Source organism: Culex quinquefasciatus, chromosome 2 (assembly GCF_015732765.1).
Source record: "Culex quinquefasciatus strain JHB chromosome 2, VPISU_Cqui_1.0_pri_paternal, whole genome shotgun sequence".
Lineage (NCBI taxonomy): Eukaryota > Metazoa > Arthropoda > Insecta > Diptera > Culicidae > Culex > Culex quinquefasciatus.
The window spans coordinates 419039-444245 of NC_051862.1; the positions used below are offsets into that span (position 1 = coordinate 419039).

Genomic DNA, 25207 nt, shown 5'->3' on the forward strand with positions numbered 1-25207 from the left:
GGTAAATAAGGTAAAATGCTTCGAAAAACTCATGATTTCGTAATAGAAATTACTTGGTGGGACAATTATGCGTAGAAGTTCAACGATGGGACAAACAGACTTTTTTTCAGTGTTTTTTTCGATGATTTTCTAAACAATGTACTAGATTTTTTGTGTTTTTTTTCTGAAAGTAAACGTAAAACTAAATTTAAACATGATAAAAAGTCAGAACCGTCAAAAAAATGACATGGGACAATTATGCGTAGAACTGCAGTGTATCTCGGCGAAAACTCAACCGATTTGGATGATTCTTGTTGAATTCGATCCGGAAGGATGTCAAGAATCACCTCCAACAAGGTAGATCCAAAACAGATGCGTCTACCCTAAGATACAATGAAAAAGGCATTTTCAACATTTTTTTTCCAAGTTGCATTTCAAACTTTTTTGACCCCGTTGGGGCTACAAGTGTTAAACTTAAAAAAACTTAAAAAATAGACTCTTTAGATTTTTTTTTGTTCTTTCCGATAAAATGTAATCAAAATTTTAAATAACTACCGTTTGAAATGGGCTGCAAAATTAGTCCTTTTTGAAATGCAAAAATAAAAATATTTCGACAATTCTGAATCGTTAAAGTGTAACAAACTAGATTTACCCATTTTCTAATTTTGAAAAATATTTGCAGTTGAATACTGATTCCATCAAAAAATAATTCAAATTGGCTCATCCATTTGAATCACCAGGTGATGCTATTCCGTCCCATTGGAATATTTTCAGCTAGTTAATAGTGACATCAGGAGTCCTAACGTTTTGCGTGAAAAATCGACAAATCCCAACGTGGTTTCGTTATGCTGTCCTTTTAGGGAGTTTAATGTCCAGACGTTTGCGCAGTTCAGTTTGTCATTAAACGATGGATTAAAAGTGTAACTAACACATTTTTCTATTATTCTTTTACCGCAGATCCTACAGCTTGGTGCAGATCGAATGGAACGGGCAGCTTACCGAAGTGTGTCACACGGACACCGCCGGCTGGGTGCACGATTACGTCGGCGAGGACTTTTACTACACGTTTTATTTTTCGTTCCGAATACTGTTCGTGCACCTGATCCCGTGCGGCAGCCTGGTGGCGTTGAACGTTCTGCTGTTCAAAGCGATGCGACAAGCCCAGCAAAAGCGCGAAAGGCTCTTCAAGGACACTGCCAAAAAGCGCGAATGTAAACGGCAGAGGGACTCGAACTGTACCACGCTGATGCTCATCGTCGTTGTAACTGTGTTCCTAATCGTTGAAATTCCACTCGGTGTGATAACGGCCTTACACATAATTTCCTCGCTCATCTACGAGTTTTTAGACTACTACATTGCAAACTTGTTTATTCTTTTTGCAAACTTTTTCCTCATCGTCAGTTACCCTATCAATTTCGCCATTTACTGCGGGATGTCGCGCCAGTTTCGGGAGACCTTCAAAGAAATCTTTGTCAAATCTAGCAAACAAATCCCAGGTGGCAGCAGCAAGAAAGATTGCGGATCATCGCGATACTCCCTGGTCAACGGACCTCGGACATTCACCAACGAGACGGTACTATAACCTTAAGCTAACTCTCCAAGTGAATTGAGAGACAATGCGTCTCCATCGAGTTCGAAAGAACAGAAAAACACAAACAAAAAGTGAATACGTACCACCCATCCCTTAACCCCTCCAATAAAAAAAAGCTTCGCACAAACGAGGTTGAACCAACATACAGAGCAAAGTCGTTTAGCTCACGCTCGCAGCTAAAGTAAATAAGCAAGCTCATTTGAATAGAAAATTCAGAGCCCGATTTTCTAATTCAAATGAACAAATAATAACGTCTTATCATTTGCCAGGAGAAGGCCGAAGGAGAAAGCCAAAAACACTCAGAGCAGAACAGAACATAAATGTGCCAGCATTTGTTGATCAAATAAAAAAAAAATCTCGCTTTTCCGCCACATCTCACTTTCGTCCTACCATATCTCCCAAATTGAGTTGGCGCAAAGTTCAATATTCCTCCCCGGCAACGTTTAAAATCAACACCAGCCCAAAGGTTTTGTTCCCAACGAATACCACTTAATCGATTCGCGGTAACCGAATTTATATTGACGGATTAGCAACGTTCCCCGCCCAAAAGTCTAGACTTAACCTGGCAATTTGATTAGAACCGTGTATCTACTATCGAGGGAAAGAAGAGCAGATAAAACGCATAATCAAACCGACCGACCGAAAATCGAGGAGGAAATTTTAAACATTCTCCTCGATTTTCGGGTCACACTCCTGATTAGTATAATAAAAAATCAAAACAAACGATAAAATCAACAGCCACATCGAGACGAAGGATGATCATGATAATGTGCTAGTCAAGATTAAACAGTGAATAGTTATGTAGTTTGAAAGGTTGAGAGTTTATTTGAGCCGAGCCGAGTTATTGATTTTTTAATGAAACTAATATTTTAGCTATAAAACAAATTGAAGCAGTTTATAACTTTAAGCACTTATTTCAAAATATTGATATAGGTTTCGTTATCAACTTCAACAAAAAAAAATAAAATCAATATTTTTATGAAATACATGCAAAACAACAGTTAAACTAATAAATAAAATTTTAAACTCTTGTAATCATTTTTTAATTATTTTTTCGCTTGAGTTTTAATCAAAGAGAAAGAAATCTTCCCAAGATATCAAAAACTCAAACCTGGCGCACCTGGTTCTCGACCGTTGGCTTGACTTCTCTCGGCGTACACATCTTCCGGAACATCGCCTGCTTCCGAAGCAATCGCCTTTTCTGCTGGGGTGGCCAATGGGACCGCACATGACAAGGCTCTCACTTTTCGTACAGCAAGATGTTTTTTTTGCCGACACACACTCACGCCCTTTCACTATTTTTGCTCAGATGACCATTGGGACCACCTTCTTCGCATTGTTCGCAACGTCCATCTCGCTGCTGTGCTTTCCTTTGTTCGTTCCACCAAACGCGCGTTCCGTCCGCCAAACTGCTGAATCACACCTCAGTTCCATGATTCTTTCCAACGCATATTCAAAATGGAGACACTCACAGTGATTCAGCCTGGCGTGGTGACCAAATTTTAAGGCCAAACCCCCAACTTGATTCTGTGATAAAAAAAAAACACTCAGGTGTTCGTTTTCTCACTTTCACTTGCACAATATTCCAACAAGCTGCCCATTTTTACGCTGCGCGACGTGTGTGCGCGTATTGCTGTGAAGCAATAGTGTTCGGGCAGAACAAGTTTTTTTTTCATTAAAAAAAGTGTGTCCATTTCTTGGATTATTTATTCATCGACTGAAATTTTGCAATCATAACTAGTTTTTTTAGGTGGGTCATGTAAAAATATAAAACAAAATCGCTTAAGACCTTTTATAAAAAAAACTAAATATATTTACCTAAAGTAAACGTAAACTTTTATTTGAATTTAATGTATTTATTTACTGGTAAGAGACAATACACTCGATAACCGAAACCGACATTTTTAGAGATCACTCTGCACGCTGTGCTCCCAAGATGTACTGTAGCTGGTTGTAGGAAACTGCTCAACTGGAAGATTACTTTTTTTCTCATGAATATTTTTTTCGTGAGTTTTCATGCTCCACTTATTGTTGAATCTGAAAATTAAGACAGCAATTAGATAATTTCATCAAACGAAAACCACCACAACGCATACCGTTTGCCACAGTACTGGCATTTATGGGGAAATTCGCCGGAATGTACGATCGAGTGTTGACGTAGATACCATTTCATCGTAAATCCCTTTCCGCACACCGTACAAACGTGCTTTTTCTCCTGAGTGTGCCGCTTCTTGTGATAGTTGAGCACCTTTATCGTGCCGCGGATGAATTGTCCGCAAATGTTACATTCGAGTGTGGGCGTTTCCTTCTCACCGTGCAGCCGCTTGATGTGCGACACCTGATTGTTTTTGCTGTGGAACGTCTGGCCGCAGTCGGCGATCGGACACGTATACGGTTTAACACCTGAAAGAGAATGAAGATGGCGTGTGATTTGTTTAGTTTTAAAATGACTAATTTATAATATCCTTACCAAGATGACGGTTCATGTGAGCCTCCGCTGCGGCTGAAGTTACCGATTCGCCGCAAAAATCACACAGCTGATGTTTCATGTCCCAAATGATCTTTTGTTTCTCTTCCTCGGTTAGTCCTTCAAAATCAATCTTTTTCTTGCGTCCTTTTCTATTCTTGCGTTTTGGTTTCTCCTCCTTAACTGGATCGAACTCGTCCTCTCCAATGATATCGTCATTATTTTCATCGCTTTCGTCACTTGTGGATTGGACAGGACGTTTTGAAGCTTTCCGTTTTGATGGTTTCACATCTTCGACACTGGGAGCATAATCGGAATCATCGCCATTGTCCTCGTAATCGTCGACGTCATTCTCGTACTTTATATTGGTTATATCCGGTTCTAGATTGCCCTCAAATTGCTGCACATCTTCCTCCGTTATAGTTGTCTCTACTAGTCCGCTACGCTCATCAAACATTTCCGATTTCAACTGATGAGTTGAGATTTCCTCAACTGGTTCTTCATGGACCATTGCCGTTGTATTTATACTAACAGCACAAGTTGGCTCCACAGTAACGTCCTCATTCTTCGACACAACTTCCTTTCCTTTTATTTCCTCCGAATGCATGTCGTACAGTGAATCCAGCTGCTTCCTGTTTTGCTCAACAGCAGCCTTGCAATTTGCCATCGTTTCCATCAAGCTCGGTTCGTCCCAGCCGTCGCCCTCCAGGAAGGCCCTCTTGGTCAGCAGAAGAGTCTTGGCCTTCATGGCAGTCTGTCGAAAGTCTAGAAAAATGTCCAGCAGGTTCAAGCAGTTCCGACAGGCAAACGGATACGCATCGGTCACGTAGATTTTCATCCGAAAGGCCATCATGACTTTGGCCTTGTGTTTATTTAAAATTAGCGTTAGATTCTCCTGGGCAACTCGCCGCAGACACAAACGACACTGCGGAACGATCACTTCGGTGTCTTCTTGAGCCAGAATGGGCTCGTTTTCACCTGGAATTCGTGGGATTCGAGGCTCAACGTCCAGCAGGTCCTCGGAAACTTGTGTAGATCGGTTGCATCTTGGTTTTGGCGCCCTTCCAGGTTTTTTCTTTCCTTCAGTGGAAGCTCTGAAAAATTTAATTATTGTTTCATTAACACTTATTTTGCGAAATTGTATCTTACCTCGATGATCGGCTTATTTTCAAATTCGCTCCGCTTTCAAACACCTCCTCATCCTGTTCCAAAAATACTTGCTCAACCTTAATGGTGCTCGATGCCCGCTCGATTCGTTTATTGGATCGGGATCCCATTTTCCTTTATACGGATTTTTTTAAATAAAAATTGTTAATCAAACTCTTGGATCAATCACAAACAAAATTGGAAACATTCACTCACGACAGAAATTGTCTCTGTCACTTTGTGAAGGTAAACAAACGTAAATTTACAAATGCATCATGTGTAGACTGACCTTAACAAAACAAAAAGTGATGCCAAATTTCGACGATTTTCAAATCGCACATATAGGAAAAATTAGAGTCCTTCAGCGATTGTCCACGCTCCATACAAAAAAGATTAATTTTGTACGGAAATTGTCCACGGGGGAAGGGGGTCTGAGTGTCCACGTAGTTTATGAATGTTCCCCATCCAAACAGCCTCGAGTTTCTTTTTTTTCCTTTGGGCTGACAGGCTCGCCCAGCCTCGAGTTTCCAATGCCAATTTATCAGAAACTAGGAAGCAGCATCTAACTCCAAAATGCTTCTAATGTGGCCATATCAGCACTTAGACGTTCAATTTCAGCCCATAAAAAGCGTTTTCAACTGAAGTTGAGTAATAAACAGCTCAATAGAAAGTGAGCAAGCAAGTTTCTTTCAACAGTTTTTCGAAATAAGGTGTTAAATAGTAATTTAAATGGGGTTAGGAGCGAGTGCTCCTTCTAAAGGCTAGTATGCAGATCGGAAGGAAAGGGGTCAAGAAACAGCTTTACGAACAGCAGAACAAAGAAGAGGGAGCAATTTCTAGGGGCTTTTCTTCACTCTCTCTGACTTGCTTGCGCTGCCGCTGCCGCCCATTTGATTTTTTTTTTCTTGACCGGTTCCTTCCGAAGTGCATATACCGCTTAAGAGTACAGAAAAAAATTAAAAGATTTAGAAAATAAAAGCCCATTTCCACTGAATGTAGGAAAAAATATTATTTAGTTTTTTTTAGTGTTTTATTCAGTATTCTGATAGTTTACTATTCCGCACACTTAGAATGAATTTTCACCAAATTGAACATAGCTGGTCGTTGGCTGTGCCTGCGCTTCTTGCGCCATCGGAACATCGTTCCGCTTCTCGTGAATGTTCTTCTCGTGCGTTTTCATGCTCCACTTGTTGTTGAACCTGAAAGCACAAAAAAAAATGTGTTACCATGACCCATAAAATTGCGAGCATCACGATCGGGCTTACTTCTTTCCACAGTACTGACACTTGTGCGGGAATTCTCCCGAGTGTGTGATCGAATGTTGAGTCAAATACCAGGGCATCGTGAACCCTTTGCCGCAAATCTGGCAGACGTAGTTCTTTTCCGAGGTGTCGTGCCGCTTCATGTGGTACTTGAGCGCACCCTTCGGACCGCGTATAAACTGGCCACAGATGGTGCACTCGTGGCTTGGGACGCCATTCTCGCCGTGGGCCCTGCGCACGTGAAGCAGCTGGTTGTGGCGACTGTGGAAGGTCAACTCGCACCCGATGGCCGGGCATTTGTACGGCTTTAAACCTACAGGAAGAATCGTTAATTAAGAGGTTTGATAGAAATGAATCATGCTGTTTTATACCAAGATGACGATTGCGATGGGCCTCAATCGTTTGAGCGCAGACCTTTGCGCCACAGAGATCGCACAAGTGAGGTCCATTTTTAGGGTTGGTTTTGTCAGCATCGGTATTTCTAGGTTTCTTAGATTTCACTGGTTTCCTAATGCGCGGTTCTTTTTTGATGGCTTTGTCCGTTTTGGGCTTTCTGCCTCTCTTTCCTGGGGTTTTCAAGATTACTTCTATCGATGGTTCCCTTTTGACCAGCGGTTCATCGTCAGCGCTTGGTTGATAGTCTGTGTCATCTATATCGTCCTCGTAATTTATATTGTACTGCTCTTCTTTGATGACTTTCTCTTCCAGCACTTCGACAGTTTCATCGTACAGCTCAGCGTCGGTGACTTCCACGGGTTCAAAGGAGATCATAGGTTCTATGCTGAGCTCGGTTGATTCTGCATCGTACCGCTCCTCATTCTTCGAGTTTTCCATTTGCTGTTCCAGTTCAAGTTTGGCATCATAAGCGGCATCAATCTGCTTCCGGTTTTGTTCCACCGCGGCCTTGCAGTTTGCAATCGTTTCCACCAGAGTTGGATCGTCCCAGCCTTCGCTCTCCAGATGAGCACGTTCACTGAGAAGCAGATACTTTGCCTTCAGAGCTGTTTGCCGAAAGTCCAGGAAAATGTCCAGCAAGTTCAAACAATTCCGGCAAGCAAACGGATAAGCATCGTTGACGAAAACTTTAAACTTGAAGGCCGCCACGGCCTTTGCCTTGTGTTTGTTCACAATGACCAGCAGATTGTTCTGGGCCACCCTCCGCAGGCAGAACCGACATTGGGGAATGTTGGCTTCAGCGTCCCCTTCAGGAATAGGTTCGTTCTCCCCAGGGACGCTCGGAACCCGCGGATTCAACTCGATTTGGTCAATGTCCTCCGGACTAACTTGCGTGTGGCAATGTCGTGTGGTTCTGGTGTGTTTTCTCTTTTTCGGTGGATCTCCCGAAGGACTTTCGCCGGAAGAACTAAATTTAAAAAAAATAACTGAATACTCTACAAATTTATAAAGCAGCAAATCTCACCTATTTCGGCCATAGATGCTGCTCGAAGGAAACTCATCACTGTTGTACGAATCATCCAAGTCGGGTTCTTCCTTCACTCGAACCTGCTCCAGCTTTATCCTTTCGGCGTCGGTCCGGCGCCCCCTCTTTGATGCCATTTTAATCCGAAAAAATACACTATAATATATTCTCACCCAAATTGATCCTAGCCGATAACGCTTGAAAAATATTTGACAATGTTTTTGACAGATACTGCCTTAGGGGTCGTCCCTAAAAACTGTATTTTAAGTTTAGCTGCGATGCTGCCATACAAACTTAAAACTTTTTGAAATAAATATAAAACAGACAAATTATTTGTAGTAAAATTCGTGAAAAAAAAAACTTTGAAAGATGCGTAGCACACGAATGGCCTTTAAAACATCAATAAACAAATTGGAAGCATCATAAAACGATTGTGTCAACGGAACTGAACTTTGTAGAAGCCAGTCAGGGTTGCCAAATCGCTTGTTTCATTGGTTTTCGTTCCTCGCATTATTGTCCCATCATGTTTGAAAGATTCTGCAGTAGGTAATCAGAATTTCAACCAATTGAAATGATAGCAATGCGTCTAGGGATCAAGTTAGAGAGGGTGAAGAAAAGCCAAAAAAATCGCTCCTTCTCCTTTGTTCTGCTGTTCGTAAAGCTGTTTCTTGACCCCTTTACTTCCGATCTGCGTACTAGCCCATAACTAGGAAAAGGAGGCGCCTGGTGGTTTTTAAACGTTTTATTTTCTTTAATTTTTTTGTCCCAAAAATGTGAAGTCAAAGAAATTGATTATTTTTCTAGAAAATTTATTTTAGTTCACTGTTTGAAATGATTTTTTTTTTTTAACTATTTTACCCGCAACGTGCTATTCAACTTTTTATCAAGCTTGTGGCTGATTTAGAACCATTTTTTTCTCATGGATATTCTTCTCGTGTGTTCTCATACTTGCTTTGAGATTGAATCTACAAATTAAATTAAAAGTTAGTAAATGAAGAACTTGAAATACCCCTTAAATAATGTTTTACCTCTTTCCACAGTACTGGCATTTGTGGGGAAAATCGCCGTGAGCCTGCACGTGCTGCCGCAAATAACTTATCATTGTAAATCCCTTACCGCATATTGTGCAAACGTGTTTTTCTCTTGATTGTGTCGCTTTTGTGGTATTTCAACGCCGAAAGTGGCCCTTGAATAATGGAACCGCAAATATCGCACTCATGGCTACGTTCACCATTCTCCGGATGGAGTCGCTTGACGTGGAACGACAAGTTGTACGAACTTTGGAAGGTCAGCGGGCACTTGGGACATGTGTACGGCCGAATTCCCAGATGTTTGTTCCGGTGGCTTTCGGCAGTTGTGGAATATATCCTCTCGCCGCATAAATCGCACAACACTTTCTGGTCGTATTTTTTCGGCTCTTTTGGTGTCTGATTAGTCGATTTTTTCCTTTTTGTTTTAGTTTTTTTAGCAGCGGTTTTCTTCTCACCATCGGAACTGCTGTTATTTTCATCTTCGTCACTGTTAGATTCGCGTATATCAATTTTACTCGGCTTAAAGTCGTTGTCTTCTGATTCATCGTCGAAATCGTCGAATTCGTCACCATCGTTGAATTCTTCTTCAAGATTCGGTTCTGGTTCGTTCTTAGCGTCCACGACCGCAGCGTCAGGATTTGAATCTTGCAGCAAGTGTTCAATGTAGACATCCGTTTCCATCGTTTCCACCAACTCATTCGGCTCTTCAATAGTTTCCTCGTAATTTGATGTTCCCTCTATCGGAGCAGCACTTTCACTTTTAACAGGACCCTGTACAACCAAATCGTCCTTTCCGAACCTCGGAATATAAATGGAATCAATTCGCTCACGGAACTGTTCCACGACAGCTCTACAATCAGCCACCAATGTCATCACGCCTGGTTCATCCCAACCGTCAGCCTCAAGAAAGGTCCGTTCCGTTTGAAGCATGTGATTCGCTTTCATTACAGATTCCTTGAAGGTGAGCATAATGTCCATCAAATTCAAACAGTTGAGACACGCGTACGGATAGGAATCGTTCACGTAGACTTTGAACCGAAAGGCAGTGTTGGCTTTGGATTTTACTTTGTTGAAAATTTTGCTCATTTTGTCCATCGACATTCTGTGCAAACAAAATCGACACTGTGGAACAATCAAATCGGAGGTGACGATCGGTGCGCTCTTAGTAACGACACTCGGCAAATCAAATTCCGTGACAATTTCATCGAAAGAAACTTGAGTGCCACGGCTTCTGATATATTTTTTGATCGGTGCCTTTAGGCTAAAAAAGAACGCTAAATTGTATTATCTTGTACGTGGTACGGAATTTAAGGTTGTGCCCAATACCTGGTTTCGGCTTTGGGTTCGAGTTCGGCGGAATTCTCGAAATCTTCGTCTGGTTCTTGTTTTACGAAAACTTCCTCAACCTTGATAGCAGCGGATTTTTTCGCAGATCTTTGTGACCTTTTCTTCATCGTTTTCACGCTAAACTTCAACAATTTCTAATCAAAAGAAAGCTTAAGAGAAATTTCCGGCGTCCTTCAAAACTTTAACCAAAACATAAACACAAAGTTTTGTGTCAACGGCAACCGACAGCACAGGCTGTCACGACTCAACATCAATAAATCAAACACTGAAAAAATAATTTACTGTACGAAAGTCATTAAAATATCTGTGTATGCAAAGAGATGCAAAATGTAGATTTTTTCAGCACTAGTTGAGGTACAACTAGTGCTGAAAAAATCCGAGTTAAATAAATACGGCGAGTGATAAAAATAATCGAGTTTTGCAATTCCGAAAAACAAGCTTTGAACTTACTTTGCATTGATACAAAACTCGTTTTTTTCAGCACTCATCGTATTTATCCTACTCGGCAATGGAAAAAAATCAATCATTAGTTTGGATCCTGCTTACACTAACTACAATTACGGAATACGGCTTTACTTTTTCTGCCTTTCAACATTTCTGTGCTCTATACTGCTGACTGCATAGAAATTCTAGCAATCTTAGTACAAGAAAACACAGGTTTAAGAAAATCTCTCCATCAAGCATAGGAGCAAAATTACCACTTTTTTACATTATTAAACTTTGATAATACGTATCAATTTGCATTCTAGTAAATAGTATTTTTTTACTTATTGTTTTTAAGGCAATATGAGCAACAAAAGAGTAGTTTATGCAACATGTTGCAAAAAAGAGGATTTTTTTCAGCACGAGTCATGCATTTATCCAACGAAGTTCACCGAGTTGGATTAATACGAAGACTGCTGAAAGAAACAAGTTTTGCAACGTTTTTTGCAATTCCGAAAAACACCCATTGAGTAAAATTTTAAGTCAAGTTTTCATGTATTTTGTCAATAAATCGTTTAAATCAAAAAAAATATTGAAAAGTGTTACTTTTCGAAACAATTGCTGAAAAGTTCAACTTTTCAGCGCCCATTAAAAAAAAGAAGAGTATTCATCATGAGCTTTGATGTAAAATTGCGACATCAGGCTCTAATGGGCTGAATTATTGCAAACGTAAGAATGTCAAAATAGGTTGGTGCTAGCAAGTATCACAGTAGACTGCGGGTTCTTCTTCCAAACAAAACAAAACAAAAACTAAAGTTAAAATTTGTTTGCAAATAAAAATTCTTCTATCCTTCAAGGTGCTTTTCTAGCAGAATGAGCAAAAATCAGGGTCGTAGATCGACAAGATCCTCAAAACGGTTTAAACCAAGTCCAGAAGAGGTGCAAACCATTGAAGTAAAGCTGGAAGAAGTGTAAGTTGGCCGAAAGCTGCCACGACTGTAAACAATTTTAAAAACCATACTAATTTCATATTTCAGTGATACTGAACCGGACTTTTGTCGAATCTGTCTACGTGTTCCACTCACAGATTCAGATCTTCAGCAAATATCCCCGGAACATAAGTCAAAATTGCAGGACACAATGAAGCTGAAGATCCGCAAGGACTCGAGCCAGCAAATCTGTTCAAACTGTTCAAACTTGCTGGACATAATTGTCGATTTCAAAGCATCCGTACTAAGAGCAAACCAGGTTCTATTGACCAGTGGAAGGCACCTGTCCGCAGTTCATGACGAGTGGTTCCATTCGAGCACCGTACAGGTAATTGCTCAATGTAAAACAGCGGTCGAAATTCATCGACAACTTGTCGAATCGGCCTGCGAACCTCGCGATACAAAAGACGACAAACCGGAGCTTCCGGATGAGCCGGAAGATTGTCCAGAGCCCTTGACAGAAAATCCAGAAGTTGTGGAAATTAAAGTCGAGCCCTTCAAAGAGCCAGATTCGGTCAGCAATGTCGACGATCAGTCACAAAATGACGATGACGAGGACGATGAAGACGAAGACGGAGATTTTGCAAGTGACGAGGATTATGTCCACGTGCCGAAGAAACAAACCACAAAGAATAGAAAGCCGCGTCGTCGAAAGGAAAATCCCAAGTTCCAGCCCCAACTTTGCACACTGTGCGGGAAACGTGTGTGTGTGGAGAAGCGGCCGAAGCTCACCGGAATCAGCACCTGGGTATTAAACCGTATCGCTGCTCTACGGAGGGATGTAACTTGGAATTTTTTGGTCCCTACCACAAAACCCGTCACGAGCGCCGGATGCATGGCGAGAAGGGAGTTTTGACGCATAAGGTGCGGGGAAGCGAATATCCACTTATTTTTTACAAAACTAATAAAGCTCTTTTTCCTTTCAATAGTGCCACATTTGCGGAAAGATGATCCGTGGCCCAAACGGTGCGCTGAAATACCATCTCTCTCTGCACGGAACAAGCGAGAAAAAGTTTGTCTGCACAATCTGCGGCAAGGGATTTGCCCTGCAGCGCTATCTACGACAGCACGGAATGACCCATTCCGAGGAGTTCCCGTATGCTTGCAGTTACTGCGGAAAGAGGTCTGTTTTGCTAAATTATTCTTAAACTTATCGAATTTATTTAAATTATTTGTTTTTTTTTTCTAAATCGCAGATTCAACAACAAGTGGTCAATGCGAACGCACGAAAAGAACATGCACGAAAAACGCAACCAACCCCAGCTGCCGGAAGCGGAGCATACCGGTGGTAAGGAATTGGAGGCGACAGCCACCGAAACGACCTGGACTAGCACGGAAAACATGGAGCTGATGAATTTGAATGGAGAGTAAGCGATAGTGGAGACATTAAGATTCGAATACAACAATACAATACCAGTGTCAAATCCGTATATCTTTGGTTATAGATTCCCATTATCACACCCTTAAGTCTCAAATTTAGATTGGCTACGTTTGGGAATTTTCTGGAGTTAAGTCGGTCTATTAAAAAGATCACGAAGTTCACGCTTTGTCAGGACTAGAGGGTGACGATTCTCGAGATTTTCAATTTCCCGGGAATCGAGAGTTGAATTTGGTCATTTCCCGGGAATTTCCTGGACCCGGGAGTTTTTTCTTCTCATTTCCGATAATCATAATTTTCTGCTAACAAATTTATGTATTTTGATTCTACGACAGTTTCCGGAATTCCATTTCCCGAAATGGACACTATCCGGAATGGACGTTTTCCGTTATAGACGTTATCCGGAATGGACATTATCCGGAATGGCCATTTCTTGGAAAAATTAGTTTTTTATATTACCTGATTTGACGAAACGAAAGTGAAATGTTCGGACAAGAACAAAAAAAAACTCCAGAAATCAACAAAGAAAAAGCAAATGAGCATGAGCATGAGCATGAGCATGAGAGACCACCCATGGTTGTCCTTCTCCGTTGCTGAACAGGACCGTAATAACCTATCAATACAACCGGTCATACGCTTCAACGATCTAATGGTGTTTCCCTTATCAACAGCATGTATGAATGCGCTGAAAAGATAAAACATCAATATCATCAAAACTAGATCTGGAGCAAATAGGTAACAGTCGTTGGCCACCAACGGCGCCCGCCATTTCAGTTTGTAGATCTCGGGGGATTGGGACGGGAATGTTAGTTAGCACAGGTTGCTACCAAAGGTGGGTTCTATACGATATCCACACCCCCACGTGTGCCGGAAAAACTACTTCTACTTGGGATTTTGTTAGTGGGTAAAGGTAATGGCCAGGATTCATCATAGAGGATGATGATGCGACCCAATAATCAATAAATTTTGTTTAATAATGTGATGGATTATGAATTCTCAAGACAAAAAGTCGGATGATGCGGATGAGACTATTCCCGGTTATTTGGTGTTGATTTAGAATAAATGATTCAATCTTAGACAGCCGGATGTGGAAAGATAAAACCAAATAATATTCGAAAAAGCAAAAACGCGAAACCGCCCGGTCAGAAAAACAAACACAATCGGGGGGACAACAAAAACGGAAACGGCAACAAAAATCTTGCGTGATGACCGCGACCCGCACCGTTCAACTTCACGAACGCAACTGTCAAACTCCGCGAAACCGCCCGGATAGAAAAACAAACACAATCGGGGGGACAACAAAAACGGAAACGGCAACGAAAATCTTGCGTGATGACCGCGACCCGCACCGTTCAACTTTACGAACGCAACTGTCAAACTCCGCGAAGCCGCCCGTATAGAAAAACAAACGCAATCGGGGGGACAACAACAAAGAAAAAGCAAATGATAAACAAAATTGACATCGCGACCACAATGAAACTATATTTGTTAAGACACAGCTTGCTATAGAAAAAAAGAAAAGTGTTTAGAAATAAGAGAATCAAAAATTAATTAAAAAAAATATATAGGGGAAATTCTCGTATGTTTGGCAGGTTAAGCACTCGCTCCTAACTCCGTCCAGTTTGCTGATTTTCACTATTTAAACAACTAATTTTGTAAAACTTTTTATAGAAACTTGCTTGCTCACTTCTTATTGAGCTATTTATCACTCGATTTCAGTTGAAAACGCTTTTAATTAGCTTTAATTGAATATCAAAGTTCTGACCTGCTGACATTAGAGGCACGCTGGAATTAGAGGCTGTTCCCCTATGAATGGTGGGTATTAAACAGAAGCCGTATAGAAAATCAGTTGAACAAAGTAAAAATAAAAGATATATTGCAGCTGGAAATAAAAAGGAGAGAAACCCCGTTCTCGGTTTAATATGCTGCCAATCCAAACAATACCGTCTACAATCACAAATTATTTCACATTCCCATTTTGGCGCGCCCCTTCTTTTAGCCGTCCCGACTCTAACCCTCGTTGGTCGAAGGTTTACGAACCGTTTCCAAAAATCACCAACTACCTTGTCATCAAGGATCAAGAAAAATGGACAATATAGCGATTTTTTCTACCAAAATTTTGATTGCTTCAATAGAAATCCCACAACCCCAACCAACTTCTTCGATTCAAGGGCAACGTTCGGATTTGAGCAACGACCAGCACGATTATTAAATTTGTAAGATTTTATTGGATTTTCCGGCTTGTTTTTTTTTTTACTTTCTTTCTCTTAGGAGTTTTGCCCTGTCACTTTAATAAAGTTGATAATAATTTCAGCGCAATGACAACTTTACCCTTAACTCTTTTAGACACATCCAACTCGCGCCAAACTGTTTACCAAAAGGAAACAAAAGAGGGAGCCGCCCTCTTTCGTGTCACGCGCGTCATTTTTTTTTGTTTTTGTTTGTATAAATAATAACTTAACATCAGAAAACATAATTGTAATATTTCTCCGTTCAGAAAATGTGTATCTCCACGGCAAATTTAGATTTTATATTTTCATCATCTCAACCTTTTTGAAAAAGATCAACTTTCTGGCCTTAACGTTAGAGGTTTGGGTTAAATCTAAAAATGTGTCTGTGTGTGTGTTTTAGTTACCTTGCTAGAGCTCGTTAGTCGTCCTCGTTGCTACTGCTGTGCATCTTTTTCGTCGGCGGTTCGTCGTCGTCCGCGCCGGAATCGATGCCGACATTGTCCTCGCTGGTTCCGCCGTTGCCTTCGTGGTTCAGCGCATTCTTCGAAGTGGTCGGCTTTTTGCGGTCCTAATTGCGGAAAGAACGTTGAAATTTTTGAACGAACCAAAATCGACTTTTTGGAAACTCACCCCAGCGAGCGTCTTTTTCGCGGGCGCCGACGAGGACGACCCCGTCAGATGGTACATGTCCTCGGGGATGTACAGCCGGTCGTTGTGGAAACTTTCGGGCTGCGCTTGGAAGTACATCGAGGGGATGCGCGCGTCCACGGGAAACTCGCGCGCGTCGAACGTGTTTACTTTGGTCAGAATCAGCCCCAGGGCAATGTCGCAGATGGCCCACAGTTTCTGTAAATGGGAATTTGAGAATTTCGAGGGTAGGCCAGGAGAAATTCAAGTGCAAACTCACATTGTTGGTGTCCTCGTCGTCCGGTTTGAGCGAATCCTTGTGGTTCTTCATCCGCTCGATCAGGTTCTTGTAGAAGCCAAAGCAGAAGAACTCCTTGTTGTTGACGAGCGGCTCGAGGATCATCCACAGGCAGCGCTCGATCTGGCGCAGCTGGACCGGGTCGGTGTGCCGCGTGAAGCGCGGATCGTGCGTCAATACAGGGACGGCAAACACCAGCATGTAGTCGGGCAGGATGTGCGGCAGCTGGCACATGGCGCGTTCCACTGCGGAGCGAAAGAAAAAGTTGTTAGAGTTTTTTTGTTCGAGATTCCTCGCGGGTTTGTTTACCGGTGGCAAAGGTCTTGACGTATTCCCTTCTTCGGTTGACGTCCGTTTCGATGTTCGACTTGATCTGCTGCTGTAGTCTGCGAAACAAAGTAGAATATTGGCAAATTTATCAATTTAAGTTATCATTTTTTAAATTACTTTCTGTCCGGTTCCCGTCCGCCCAGCACGTAAAAGCCCATAAAGTCCAGCGGAAGACATTTGTGGGGGATGCCCTTGTTGAGGCCCTTGTGCAGCTTCTTGACGAAGATGTCCCGAACTTCCAGCACCGGATCGGACTGCAATCAAAAAACAGCCATTTAGTAACCAACTCATGCCCAAAATTCAAACAACTCTCACCATCAGCTGGGACAGGTTGTAGAACTGCTCCGCGATGAACTGATCACCGACGCCCTTTTGCTCGCAGATCTTGAGCATTGCTTTGCCGGCGCTGAGCCGCAGCCAGGATTTCTCCGCCGACGAGAGCGTCCCCTGCTCGAGCAGGTCGCCCTTTTTGCTGATGAAGGCGTTCAGCATCCGGAACGTCTTCTGGGCCGAAAGGACGTCCTTTTTGAGGCCCAGCAGCCAACGTGCCATCGTTTTGAGTCCCTCCACCTTGCAGCGGGTTTCCTCGGGGAGATCTTCTTCGTCGCACCAGTCCGAGCTGAGGCCCTCGGGTCGACCTTCGGACGCTTCCTTCACGAGCAGTTCTTTGACGATTTTACGCGAGATTATGTTCTTGATTTGTACGTGGAACTTTTCCGGCAGGTTGTACGCAATGTGACCGAGGCTGACGATCGCCGTCCGGTAGTGTTCGTTGTCTGGGTTGAGCGTACCCTTGAACGACTCCACAATGTCCGGGAAGATGTCTATGCTGGGATCGACGCTCGGATCGCCGGACTGGGTGTTGACGAACATGCAGCGAATTGCGTGTTTGGCCTGCTTCGGCGACCCGGCCACGGCAAACTCCTTGCAGATCGGGGCCAGTTCTTTGATGATTTCGAGGTGCGACTCAATCAGCGGCTTGTAGCGGCCCAGGTACGTGAAAGCCTTCAGCACGTACGGCGCGACGTATTCCTCGTCAAAGTTGAGCAAGCCGATCATGTGGCGCAGAATCTCTTCGTGTTGGAAGTGCGCGGAAAATACGTACGCCAGGACGGTCAACAGCTTGAGGCCACGCTCGCCCGCCGATTCCGAGGGTAGACTGACTTCGTCAATCACTTCCGATCCGTTCATGCATTCCTGTATGAGCTCGATCAGGATTCCGATTGATTGTTTGTCGACCATGACGGAGGCGATACGCTCGAGCAACATCTTGACCGTGTTGTAGTACGTATTGGTCATGATCGGTTGGCCGAGCTTTTTCAGTACGATCGCCATGGTATCAGCGCACTCTTTGCAGGACACGTCCCGCTTCAAAATAGTCTCCATCTCGGATATGAGCTTCGGATCTTTGCGCATCTGCGCGCTAAACTTGAGCAGAAATTCTTGCGCTTTCACCGGCTCTGGCAGTTGTTTTGCAATGTTGGTGCACTTGGCGTTCATGTCCTTCTGGATGGTCGGATTGATCTCCTTGATCCTGTGCAGTTTGATCCATTCCGCCACACTTCGTCGCACCTTGAGTTGGTTCTTCTGCAGCTCGATAAACGCCTTCGTGGCATTTTCGTCAATCGTGCCAAGCAACTGGTACAGCTTCTTCATACGATCTTCGGCCGGCAGTTGATACGGAACTAGGCAGGTGATGAGAAGCCGCTCGACCAGCAGTCGATCCTCGATCCCGGTCATGTAATATCCATGCAATATTTTATCCTTTATCCAGTTGATGGCTTTTTTCGTCGCCTCGGGCACGTTGCTATCGCTGAGATACTTTTTGTAGATCATCGCCAGTCCGTTCATCGCTTCCTTGCGAATTTTGTACTTTTTATCCAGCGTACGTTCCTTCACGAACTCGAGCAAATCCTCCGACTCGGACACGATCTGAAAGTCTCGCTTTGCAGTCTCCACGATGGCCATCACCACCTCGTAACGGACCGTTTCGTCCGAGTCGTGCTGGCGGACCTTCAGAATGTCGATGATGTCTTTCCTCAGGTTTGGATGATTGAGCAGAAAGTGCATCGTGCTCTGAACACACTTGATGCGGATAGGAACGGCAATGTCGTAGAATCTACCTAGGAACTGTCGCCACAGCGGGCCGTACTGCTTGGCCAGCGTTGAATCCTTCTCGGAGAACATCCGGGCCAGCAGCGAAACCGCCTTCAGTCGTTCGTTCTCCTGGGCAGACTTTAGCTTACACTCCAGCTGAGGAAGCACCGACAGCAAAATCGACGGACTAATTACGTTCAACTCGTAGATGACGTCGTAGATCTTGGGCATTATCTGGTACTGCTTTTCATACTTGTCCAGTATGAGAATTTGGTTGAAGAAGGCCTGCGTGTACGACTCGAGCGTGTCGCTCGTCTTCACGATCAGATCCTTGGCCAGCTGGTACGCGTTCTTCTTCTGTGTCCTCAGCGGTTCCACAATGTTGATGAATATCAAATCCAGCAGATCGTTCGAAACGGAATCCGACTCGGTGATCAACGGGCACAACACATCCAGCATAAACGACTTTACCTTGCAGCTGTGCTCGTCGCTGAAATTATAAAAAAAAGTAAAAGATTAAAACTTCCATTCCGGCCTCAAGTTGAGTGCCCATCCTTACTTGACAATCTTGAACATCAAACTGAACAGCGTACAGAATATCTCCTGGCAATCCTCTAGCTCGAAGCACATATTGAAGGACTTTACGTAGGCCAGATTCTCCAGCAGATAAAAGTACCGCTTAAAAGCCGGATCCTTCGGGTCCTTCAGCCCGTTCAGCTGCTTGATCAGAAACAGAAAGATGCCCTTAATCTGGTCCTGGTCCTTGTACGGCGCTTCCGGCGCATATACCCGCAGCACGTCCGCTATGCAGCACGCAATCAACAGCTGGACGTCCTTGGAAGCATGCTGAAGAAAGTATTCGTCCGCCAGGTGCACGGCAAGCGGAATATACTGTGTGTACATTCCCTCGTCCTGACCCATCGCCTGCAGTGTGTGTGTCAGCGTTTTCAGCCGCCGAATCAACTCGTCCGGACCCATGTCCTCGTTTATTGGCCGACATCCCGGCGGATAGATGATATCTGCCATCGCCCCTTCCGGCACTTTCTACAAGTGTGTACGTGTGTGTGTGTGTGTTTTATGCCGATTCACCGGTTCCGCTGACTCCCGCCCTCGATGCCCAGCCTCCACCCTCGCAAATCCTGCAGTTCGTTCCGGACGCCGATGGTCACTGTGGGAACCGAACAAATTCCGATTATTTTTGCGAAACACCCCAAAATTTGCCAGGAGCCAAGCAAGCAAAAAAAAAAAAAGACGAGCAAAAAGGAGAAGACGAAAAAAAAGCTTCAATGGCCGTTCAGAAGGAAAACAGTCCCGCAATCTCATAAAAGAGGTTGGCCGCCTGTCTCACCTGTCGACTGGTGCATTCGCTAATCCGCGTTCTTTCCAACACTCGAGCTGGCCTTTTCCGCAGCCTTTTTTCCGAGGGAATTTTCTAAAACTTTTCGGGAAAACACACAAAACACAGCAAGCAGGGATGGATGGATATGGTGGCTTTGCTACTCTCTTGCTCGCGCGCTCTCTCTTTTGGGTTGACATTCGTTCGTGCGAACGAACGAACGACAGCGCTGCGTTGTTGCACTCTTCTAGCCGGGCTGACTGACACCCAACACACGAAGGAGGGAAAAGGAGAGGAGAGGCCTGGGGGGTCGTTCGATGGGTGGGTGGAAAGTTTTAGACTTGGAAAAATGAGCAAAGATGGGAGTTTTCTAACCTTGATTTGCAATTGATTCGTATGAATCATAAATTAAAATGAATGAAAAAATATTACAGTTGGTAGAATGACCGGATTGCATTAATTTCGAATTCCGCAAAACTTAATCATTGTGAGAGCGGCCCCTCGGTAAAAAAAACCTCCCGGTTTATTTTTCAGTTGGCTGCTCTGTTATTTGACGTTTAACGGTGCTGCCAGACAGTGCTAGATGCTGATCATAATAAAGTCTGTACAAATGTTGAGATTTTTATAATTTTATTTTACAGCAACCCCAAATACATTATACATATTATGAGTATACATGAGTATATATGTATACATGAGTATATATGTTTCATTTTTGTAATTTTAGATTTCTAGATTTTAAAAGTTTTGGGAACTTTATATATTCTCTTCTTAAGAATAAGGCTTTCTAGTCAGAAATTTACCAACACATTCAAAGTCAAAATCAAAATTATTCGCTCTACAGCTTTGCCTTGGCGTTCTCGATTGCGAGATTCCTACTCGAAACTAGGTGTCCGAAGGCTTGATTGTTGAGGCAATTGCAAACCTCTTTTTACACCTTAGCTTCCATCCACCCCGGGATTCTAACTGACGACCTTTGGATTGTGAGTATATATGAGTATATATGTATACATGAGTATATATGTTTCATTTTTGTAATTTTAGATTTCTAGATTTTAAAAGTTTTGGGAACTTTATATATTCTCTTCTTAAGAATAAGGCTTTCTAGTCAGAAATTTACCAACACATTCAAAGTCAAAATCAAAATTATTCGCTCTACAGCTTTGCCTTGGCGTTCTCGATTGCGAGATTCCTACTCGAAACTAGGTGTCCGAAGGCTTGATTGTTGAGGCAATTGCAAACCTCTTTTTACACCTTAGCTTCCATCCACCCCGGGATTCTAACTGACGACCTTTGGATTGTGAGTCCAACTGCCTACCAGCGAATCCACCGAGGCAGGACCCAGGGAGACGACTCCTACACCTGGACTGAGCTAACGACCTAACACCTCTAGGTTAGACCGGGACCAACATTTACTTCCCCATCCGACGGAAGGCGTGATCAGATCATCGTCTCAAAATTTGCCACCGGGACCTTCTGGGATCGAACCCAGGCCGACTGGGTGAGAGGCAATCACGCTTACCCCTACACCACGGTCCCGGCCACACATTCAAAGTATGTTTACATTACAGCTGGACGTTTGTTTGCATCAGGTTTCCTATCTCTTTCTAGCATTTTTTTGTTAGGCGACTTTTAGCTGTTTTTTTTTTACTGGCCGCCCGATATGTAAGCAAACATACTTCGCAGGGCTGTGACAGCTCAGCTCGGTCTTTGTTTGCATCAGGGCACTGTGACGAGAAGTTCGTCATTTTTGGGTTAAATTATTATTTTTTTTACTGGGCCTAGAAAGCCTTATTTCAATTTTAAAAATTAAAATCCTATTATTTTGAATTTTTATAATTTTTGAAATTCTAAAATGCTAAATTTAAAAAATTCTTGTATTCAAAAATTTCAGAAAATTTATGATTTTCAAAACTCATAAAACAATAGTTCAAAATTTTAAAAGTTGAATATAATTTCCGAACTGTCATCATTTTTTGGGAGAGTCACGAAAAAAATGCTCAACTTTTCTTGACCGAGTTCCTTCTGATCTTAAAATATGTTCAAAAAAACATTCTAGGAATTTCGGCATTTCAGGTAAAAATTAAAAAAGCCAAAGGAAAAATTATTCACAGTTTAGTTTGGAGAAAATGGTTTACAGTTTTAGAGTTTACACAATTTTCTGTACGTAAATATTGTAGAAAACTGGCAACGCTTCGCTTCAATCACACCTATCTGTCAAAATGTTAAATAGCAGACAACCTACAATCAATCCACAACACATCGTTTTTTGGTGTGAAAACATCTGCTGCTGGGCGCTGCAGGCTGCAGGACTGGAATCGTTCGCGAGAAAACGAAGCTGTTTTTTTCGGAATCGGAATAATCCTTTAAATTAGGATAGCAAGATTGATTCCGGTTCTTTTATCCGATAAGTTGTCACATACATAGTGCAAGTCAGGTAAGTTTGCGGATCGTTTACTCGTTTGACCGATTTCAATGCAAAAAATAATTGATTTTTCCGTGCCCTAAATGCGTGTTTCCCTCGTCTGAAAAAAAAAACGAGCTCAGCCAAATCAAATTAAGTGCGCTTTGTCTCTAATCCGCACCCCCCCGCACTCAAACAACCCCTCATCAACAATTGCAGGACTGCCGCCACCGCCGTCGGAATGAGCACTCCCGCCTCGTCGAGCGACGCGACCCCCGGAAAGGACGGCGGACCAGGTCCGGCCCCGGCGGCAGCAGCACCACCAGCGGCTGGCAAAAAGACCAACGTTTGCCTCATCTGCGGAATCTACACCAACCTGTCGCTGAACATCTTCGAGCCCCGGAACGGGCCCAACATCCGCGAGGTCATCTATCAAAAGTACAACTTTCGGGTAAGCGCTCGTCCTTGTCTAAAGGAAAAAGTGGGTGAAAGGCGGATTATCGATTTTTTTTTTCGTTGGTTGGTCTTTCTGGCACGATTCAATAACCCCCGCGTGTCGCGCGGGGACAGAGTGACCTTAGTGAACAGTAGCCGATTGTTTCATTTTTTTGTAACAGAAAAATAGTTTAATTACCTTTATATTTCGAACAAATCTATTTCAGATATTTACCTGCCTGGGGGTGGTCATAACAGGATTGAAATTAAATTTGTTTTTTTTTTCTGTAGCAAAAAAGGATGACAATGAGAAATTGAAAAAAGAATTAAATTTGACCACCCTAAGCTTTAGTCAAACTAACTAAACATAGTTCATGTGTGTGTGTGTGTTTGTTCGCCAGGATATTACATACCTTCACACATGCGGCAATGTAACGGAATACGGGGCAAGGCGCGCGCGCGGGTGGGAAGACCAGAGCAAAGGAAAGGATGTAGAGGTGGAGAGGGCAATAAAAAGGCGAGCAGATGTTTTCTGTAGTGCTCCTTTCCACGTTCTTCTTTCTTTGCCGTTGAATGAACTGAGTTCAACTCTCCTCCTTTGGGGAAATCAAACTATCTTTTAATATTTCTTTTAATTTCTCCCCTCGACACAGGCGGAACGAAGTGACACCGAGGACAAATACATCTGCTTCAGCTGCAGTAAGTGTCTCGTCGGGTTTTATCGCGCGAATGACCAAACTCACTTACCTTTCGCTTCTCCCCCCCTTTTCAGACAATTGGCTCATCAATTGGTACTCGCTGCAGCACTTGTCCGAATCCCGCAACTACGAATCGACGCCATCGTCCAGCCGCCAGTCCCAGTCGTCGGAGAACCGGAACAAGCGACCGAAAAACAATGGCCGCTCCAGCTCTAGTGCGGCGCCCGGTTCCAGCCGAGACAAGGAAAACCTCGAACAGGACAATGTCGTGTCTTCCACGGTAAAATCGCCGGAAAAGGAAAATGCCTCGCCAAAGAGAAAACCCAAACGACCATCATCCGGCCGCCCGGTACTGAAGTTGTCCTCACAACACAACATGATCTCCAGCAGTACCGAAGCCAGCAACGCCAACAGCACAACTCTAGTCAAACCGTTTGAATCTCATCTCATCCGGATGTTGGAAAATCAAGGAACGAGCGTGATCAAAGAGTCCAACAAACTCGCGAATCCGTTCCGCAGTCAAGCTGAAAACAGCCCTGCCCTCTCGACCGGGAAACGATCGCTAGACTCGCAGCTTGCAGCGGAATCGACGAACAGCAGCGACATCGTCCTCAGCTTCAACTCCGCCATCTCCGAAGTGGTCAACGTGCTGCCAACGTTAAACTCGCTCCGTCAGCACCAACTCAGCCCCAGCTGCAACGAGAACGACCAAATCGACCAACACTTTCTGCGCACCCATCGGATGTCACGTTCGCTGTCCATTTCGCTGATCGATTCGGCGCCAACGGAACGTTAGACCACTTAGTCGTCACACCCCCACTTAAACTATTGCTATTGTCGACTTTTCACACACTCTATGCAACAACAACAAAAATCACACGTTTTCGTCCGCCATTCACCGAGAGAGAACACAACAAAAAACGCTTTCCCCCCTCCCCTTCTTCTCGCATATTATATTGTGTTAAATTTGCCATTCCAAAACGAACAAACGATACAAATTAGGCTAGAGCGTAGCGCGCGTCCACCGATTCAGTAGCAAAGTCACACCAAAAATGTAAGTTACTCACTTTAAGTTTAGTATTCCCCTCAAATCCTCAATTGAGAGCAGAGAACACACGCTTTTTAGCCAGAACAGGAAAAGGATAGGCAGCGCGACGAGAGATGTTTGTTTTTATCATTGTGCGCGAAATTTCAAGTGACGAACTCACTACTTAGCGTAAAATATCTCAGTGTTGAAATATCGAGAATTACTTATTATGATGATTATTATTAGCATATAATGTTACAAACCATTGATGAAATGAAAATATGTGTGTGTACTCTAAAGAGAGAATGTTTACACCTATTGCTGATGATTATACATAGTTTGTACTGAAGCGAAGGAAATTTCTCAACACTGTTTTTTTTACGTTGTCCGTCTCATGCTTTATTACGATAGCACAGTGTGTAGTAAAAAAGGACATTCCGTTGTTTTTTTGTTTTAGTTTACACTAGCTAGTATTATAACTGTACTGATTAAAATAGAAATCCCATGACAACGCGTATGACTGTAAACTGTACTTGATTTCGTTTTGCGTAAGTTCCCTAATCTTATTTATTGTGAATTATCGAGACACGTTACGGTATGAATATAGCGAAATAAACACAACAAGCTAGTTGTCTATTTTGTATGATGGCTCTTCCAACTCTCTACTTCTACTCTACTCTACTAAATTATA

General features: G+C 43.1%; 7 protein-coding genes across 9 annotated transcripts in view; 3 read left to right on the forward strand and 4 right to left on the reverse strand.

Moving 5' to 3' along the window:
- LOC6040543 (sex peptide receptor) overlaps positions 1–1685 on the forward strand; it is a 62588-nt gene extending 60903 nt beyond the window's left edge. Inside the window, exon 6 of the mRNA XM_038253229.1 lies at positions 937–1685. Coding sequence (XP_038109157.1) covers positions 937–1561 — 625 coding nt within the window. The 3' untranslated portion in view covers positions 1562–1685. The remainder of the gene's footprint in view (positions 1–936) is intronic.
- A 1698-nt stretch (positions 1686–3383) lies between these two features.
- LOC6040546 (zinc finger protein 567) lies at positions 3384–5422 on the reverse strand. Its single transcript, XM_038257216.1, has 4 exons — positions 5187–5422; positions 4041–5131; positions 3667–3973; positions 3384–3607 (listed from the first exon to the last, which is right to left on the reverse strand). The coding sequence occupies exons 1-4, from the start codon at positions 5312–5314 to the stop codon at positions 3475–3477; spliced, it is 1659 nt and encodes a 552-aa protein (XP_038113144.1). The 5' UTR covers positions 5315–5422; the 3' UTR covers positions 3384–3474.
- Positions 5423–6199: 777 nt separating this feature from the next.
- On the reverse strand, positions 6200–8206 carry LOC6040547 (neurotrophin receptor-interacting factor homolog). The gene is made up of 4 exons (XM_001849877.2): positions 7866–8206; positions 6817–7808; positions 6449–6758; positions 6200–6382 (listed from the first exon to the last, which is right to left on the reverse strand). The coding sequence occupies exons 1-4, from the start codon at positions 8000–8002 to the stop codon at positions 6250–6252; spliced, it is 1572 nt and encodes a 523-aa protein (XP_001849929.2). The 5' UTR covers positions 8003–8206; the 3' UTR covers positions 6200–6249.
- A 451-nt stretch (positions 8207–8657) lies between these two features.
- LOC6040548 lies at positions 8658–10446 on the reverse strand. The gene is made up of 3 exons (XM_038257638.1): positions 10223–10446; positions 8894–10157; positions 8658–8830 (listed from the first exon to the last, which is right to left on the reverse strand). Exons 1-2 carry the CDS (start codon positions 10348–10350, stop codon positions 8978–8980), a joined length of 1308 nt encoding a protein of 435 aa, XP_038113566.1. The 5' UTR covers positions 10351–10446; the 3' UTR covers positions 8658–8830; positions 8894–8977.
- Positions 10447–11432: 986 nt separating this feature from the next.
- Positions 11433–13085, forward strand: LOC6040549 (zinc finger protein 835). Its single transcript, XM_001849879.2, is given in 5 exon segments — positions 11433–11637; positions 11704–12355; positions 12358–12519; positions 12585–12778; positions 12852–13085. Coding segments are annotated over 5 exon segments (1281 nt in total). The 5' UTR covers positions 11433–11539; the 3' UTR covers positions 13027–13085.
- Positions 13086–15277: 2192 nt separating this feature from the next.
- On the reverse strand, positions 15278–23184 carry LOC6040550 (sister chromatid cohesion protein PDS5 homolog B-B). Of its 2 annotated transcripts, none has more exons than XM_001849880.2 (8): positions 23168–23184; positions 19176–19684; positions 16835–19106; positions 16637–16773; positions 16499–16575; positions 16172–16434; positions 15895–16110; positions 15278–15832 (listed from the first exon to the last, which is right to left on the reverse strand). In XM_001849880.2, the coding sequence occupies exons 2-8, from the start codon at positions 19640–19642 to the stop codon at positions 15683–15685; spliced, it is 3582 nt and encodes a 1193-aa protein (XP_001849932.2). In that variant the 5' UTR covers positions 19643–19684; positions 23168–23184; the 3' UTR covers positions 15278–15682. The 2 variants fall into 2 exon arrangements, with proteins under 2 accessions (XP_001849932.2, XP_038108102.1); XM_038252174.1 differs by lacking the exon at positions 23168–23184 and adding an exon at positions 19965–20159 and having other exon boundaries at positions 19176–19784.
- Positions 22206–25143, forward strand: LOC6040551 (protein phyllopod). 2 transcript variants are annotated; one of them, XM_038252176.1, is made up of 4 exons: positions 22206–22389; positions 22500–22807; positions 23445–23490; positions 23564–25143. In XM_038252176.1, exons 2-4 carry the CDS (start codon positions 22598–22600, stop codon positions 24283–24285), a joined length of 978 nt encoding a protein of 325 aa, XP_038108104.1. In that variant the 5' UTR covers positions 22206–22389; positions 22500–22597; the 3' UTR covers positions 24286–25143. The 2 variants fall into 2 exon arrangements, with proteins under 2 accessions (XP_038108104.1, XP_038108103.1); XM_038252175.1 differs by having other exon boundaries at positions 22207–22389; positions 22576–22807.
- Positions 25144–25207: the final 64 nt, after the last annotated feature.

Excerpts from the sequence above, each read along its gene's own strand:
- LOC6040548 (XM_038257638.1), bottom strand. The coding sequence starts at position 10,350 with ATGAAGAAAAGGTCACAAAGATCTGCGAAAAAATCCGCTGCTATCAAG. Across the intron at positions 10,158-10,222 it reads GAACCCAAAGCCGAAACCAG|CCTAAAGGCACCGATCAAAA; the intron begins GTATTGGGCACA and ends GTTCTTTTTTAG.
- LOC6040550 (XM_001849880.2), bottom strand. The coding sequence starts at position 19,642 with ATGGCAGATATCATCTATCCGCCGGGATGTCGGCCAATAAACGAGGAC. Across the intron at positions 16,435-16,498 it reads CGTCAAGACCTTTGCCACCG|TGGAACGCGCCATGTGCCAG; the intron begins GTAAACAAACCC and ends TTCGCTCCGCAG. Across the intron at positions 15,833-15,894 it reads CGAAAAAGACGCTCGCTGGG|GACCGCAAAAAGCCGACCAC; the intron begins GTGAGTTTCCAA and ends TTCCGCAATTAG.
- LOC6040551 (XM_038252176.1), top strand. The coding sequence starts at position 22,598 with ATGAGCACTCCCGCCTCGTCGAGCGACGCGACCCCCGGAAAGGACGGC. Across the intron at positions 22,808-23,444 it reads ATCAAAAGTACAACTTTCGG|GCGGAACGAAGTGACACCGA; the intron begins GTAAGCGCTCGT and ends CCCTCGACACAG. Across the intron at positions 23,491-23,563 it reads ATACATCTGCTTCAGCTGCA|ACAATTGGCTCATCAATTGG; the intron begins GTAAGTGTCTCG and ends CCCCCTTTTCAG.
- LOC6040547 (XM_001849877.2), bottom strand. The coding sequence starts at position 8,002 with ATGGCATCAAAGAGGGGGCGCCGGACCGACGCCGAAAGGATAAAGCTG. Across the intron at positions 7,809-7,865 it reads AGCATCTATGGCCGAAATAG|TTCTTCCGGCGAAAGTCCTT; the intron begins GTGAGATTTGCT and ends TTTTAAATTTAG. Across the intron at positions 6,383-6,448 it reads TGTCAGTACTGTGGAAAGAA|GTTCAACAACAAGTGGAGCA; the intron begins GTAAGCCCGATC and ends TTGTGCTTTCAG.
- LOC6040546 (XM_038257216.1), bottom strand. The coding sequence starts at position 5,314 with ATGGGATCCCGATCCAATAAACGAATCGAGCGGGCATCGAGCACCATT. Across the intron at positions 3,974-4,040 it reads TCACATGAACCGTCATCTTG|GTGTTAAACCGTATACGTGT; the intron begins GTAAGGATATTA and ends ATTCTCTTTCAG. Across the intron at positions 3,608-3,666 it reads TGCCAGTACTGTGGCAAACG|ATTCAACAATAAGTGGAGCA; the intron begins GTATGCGTTGTG and ends CTTAATTTTCAG.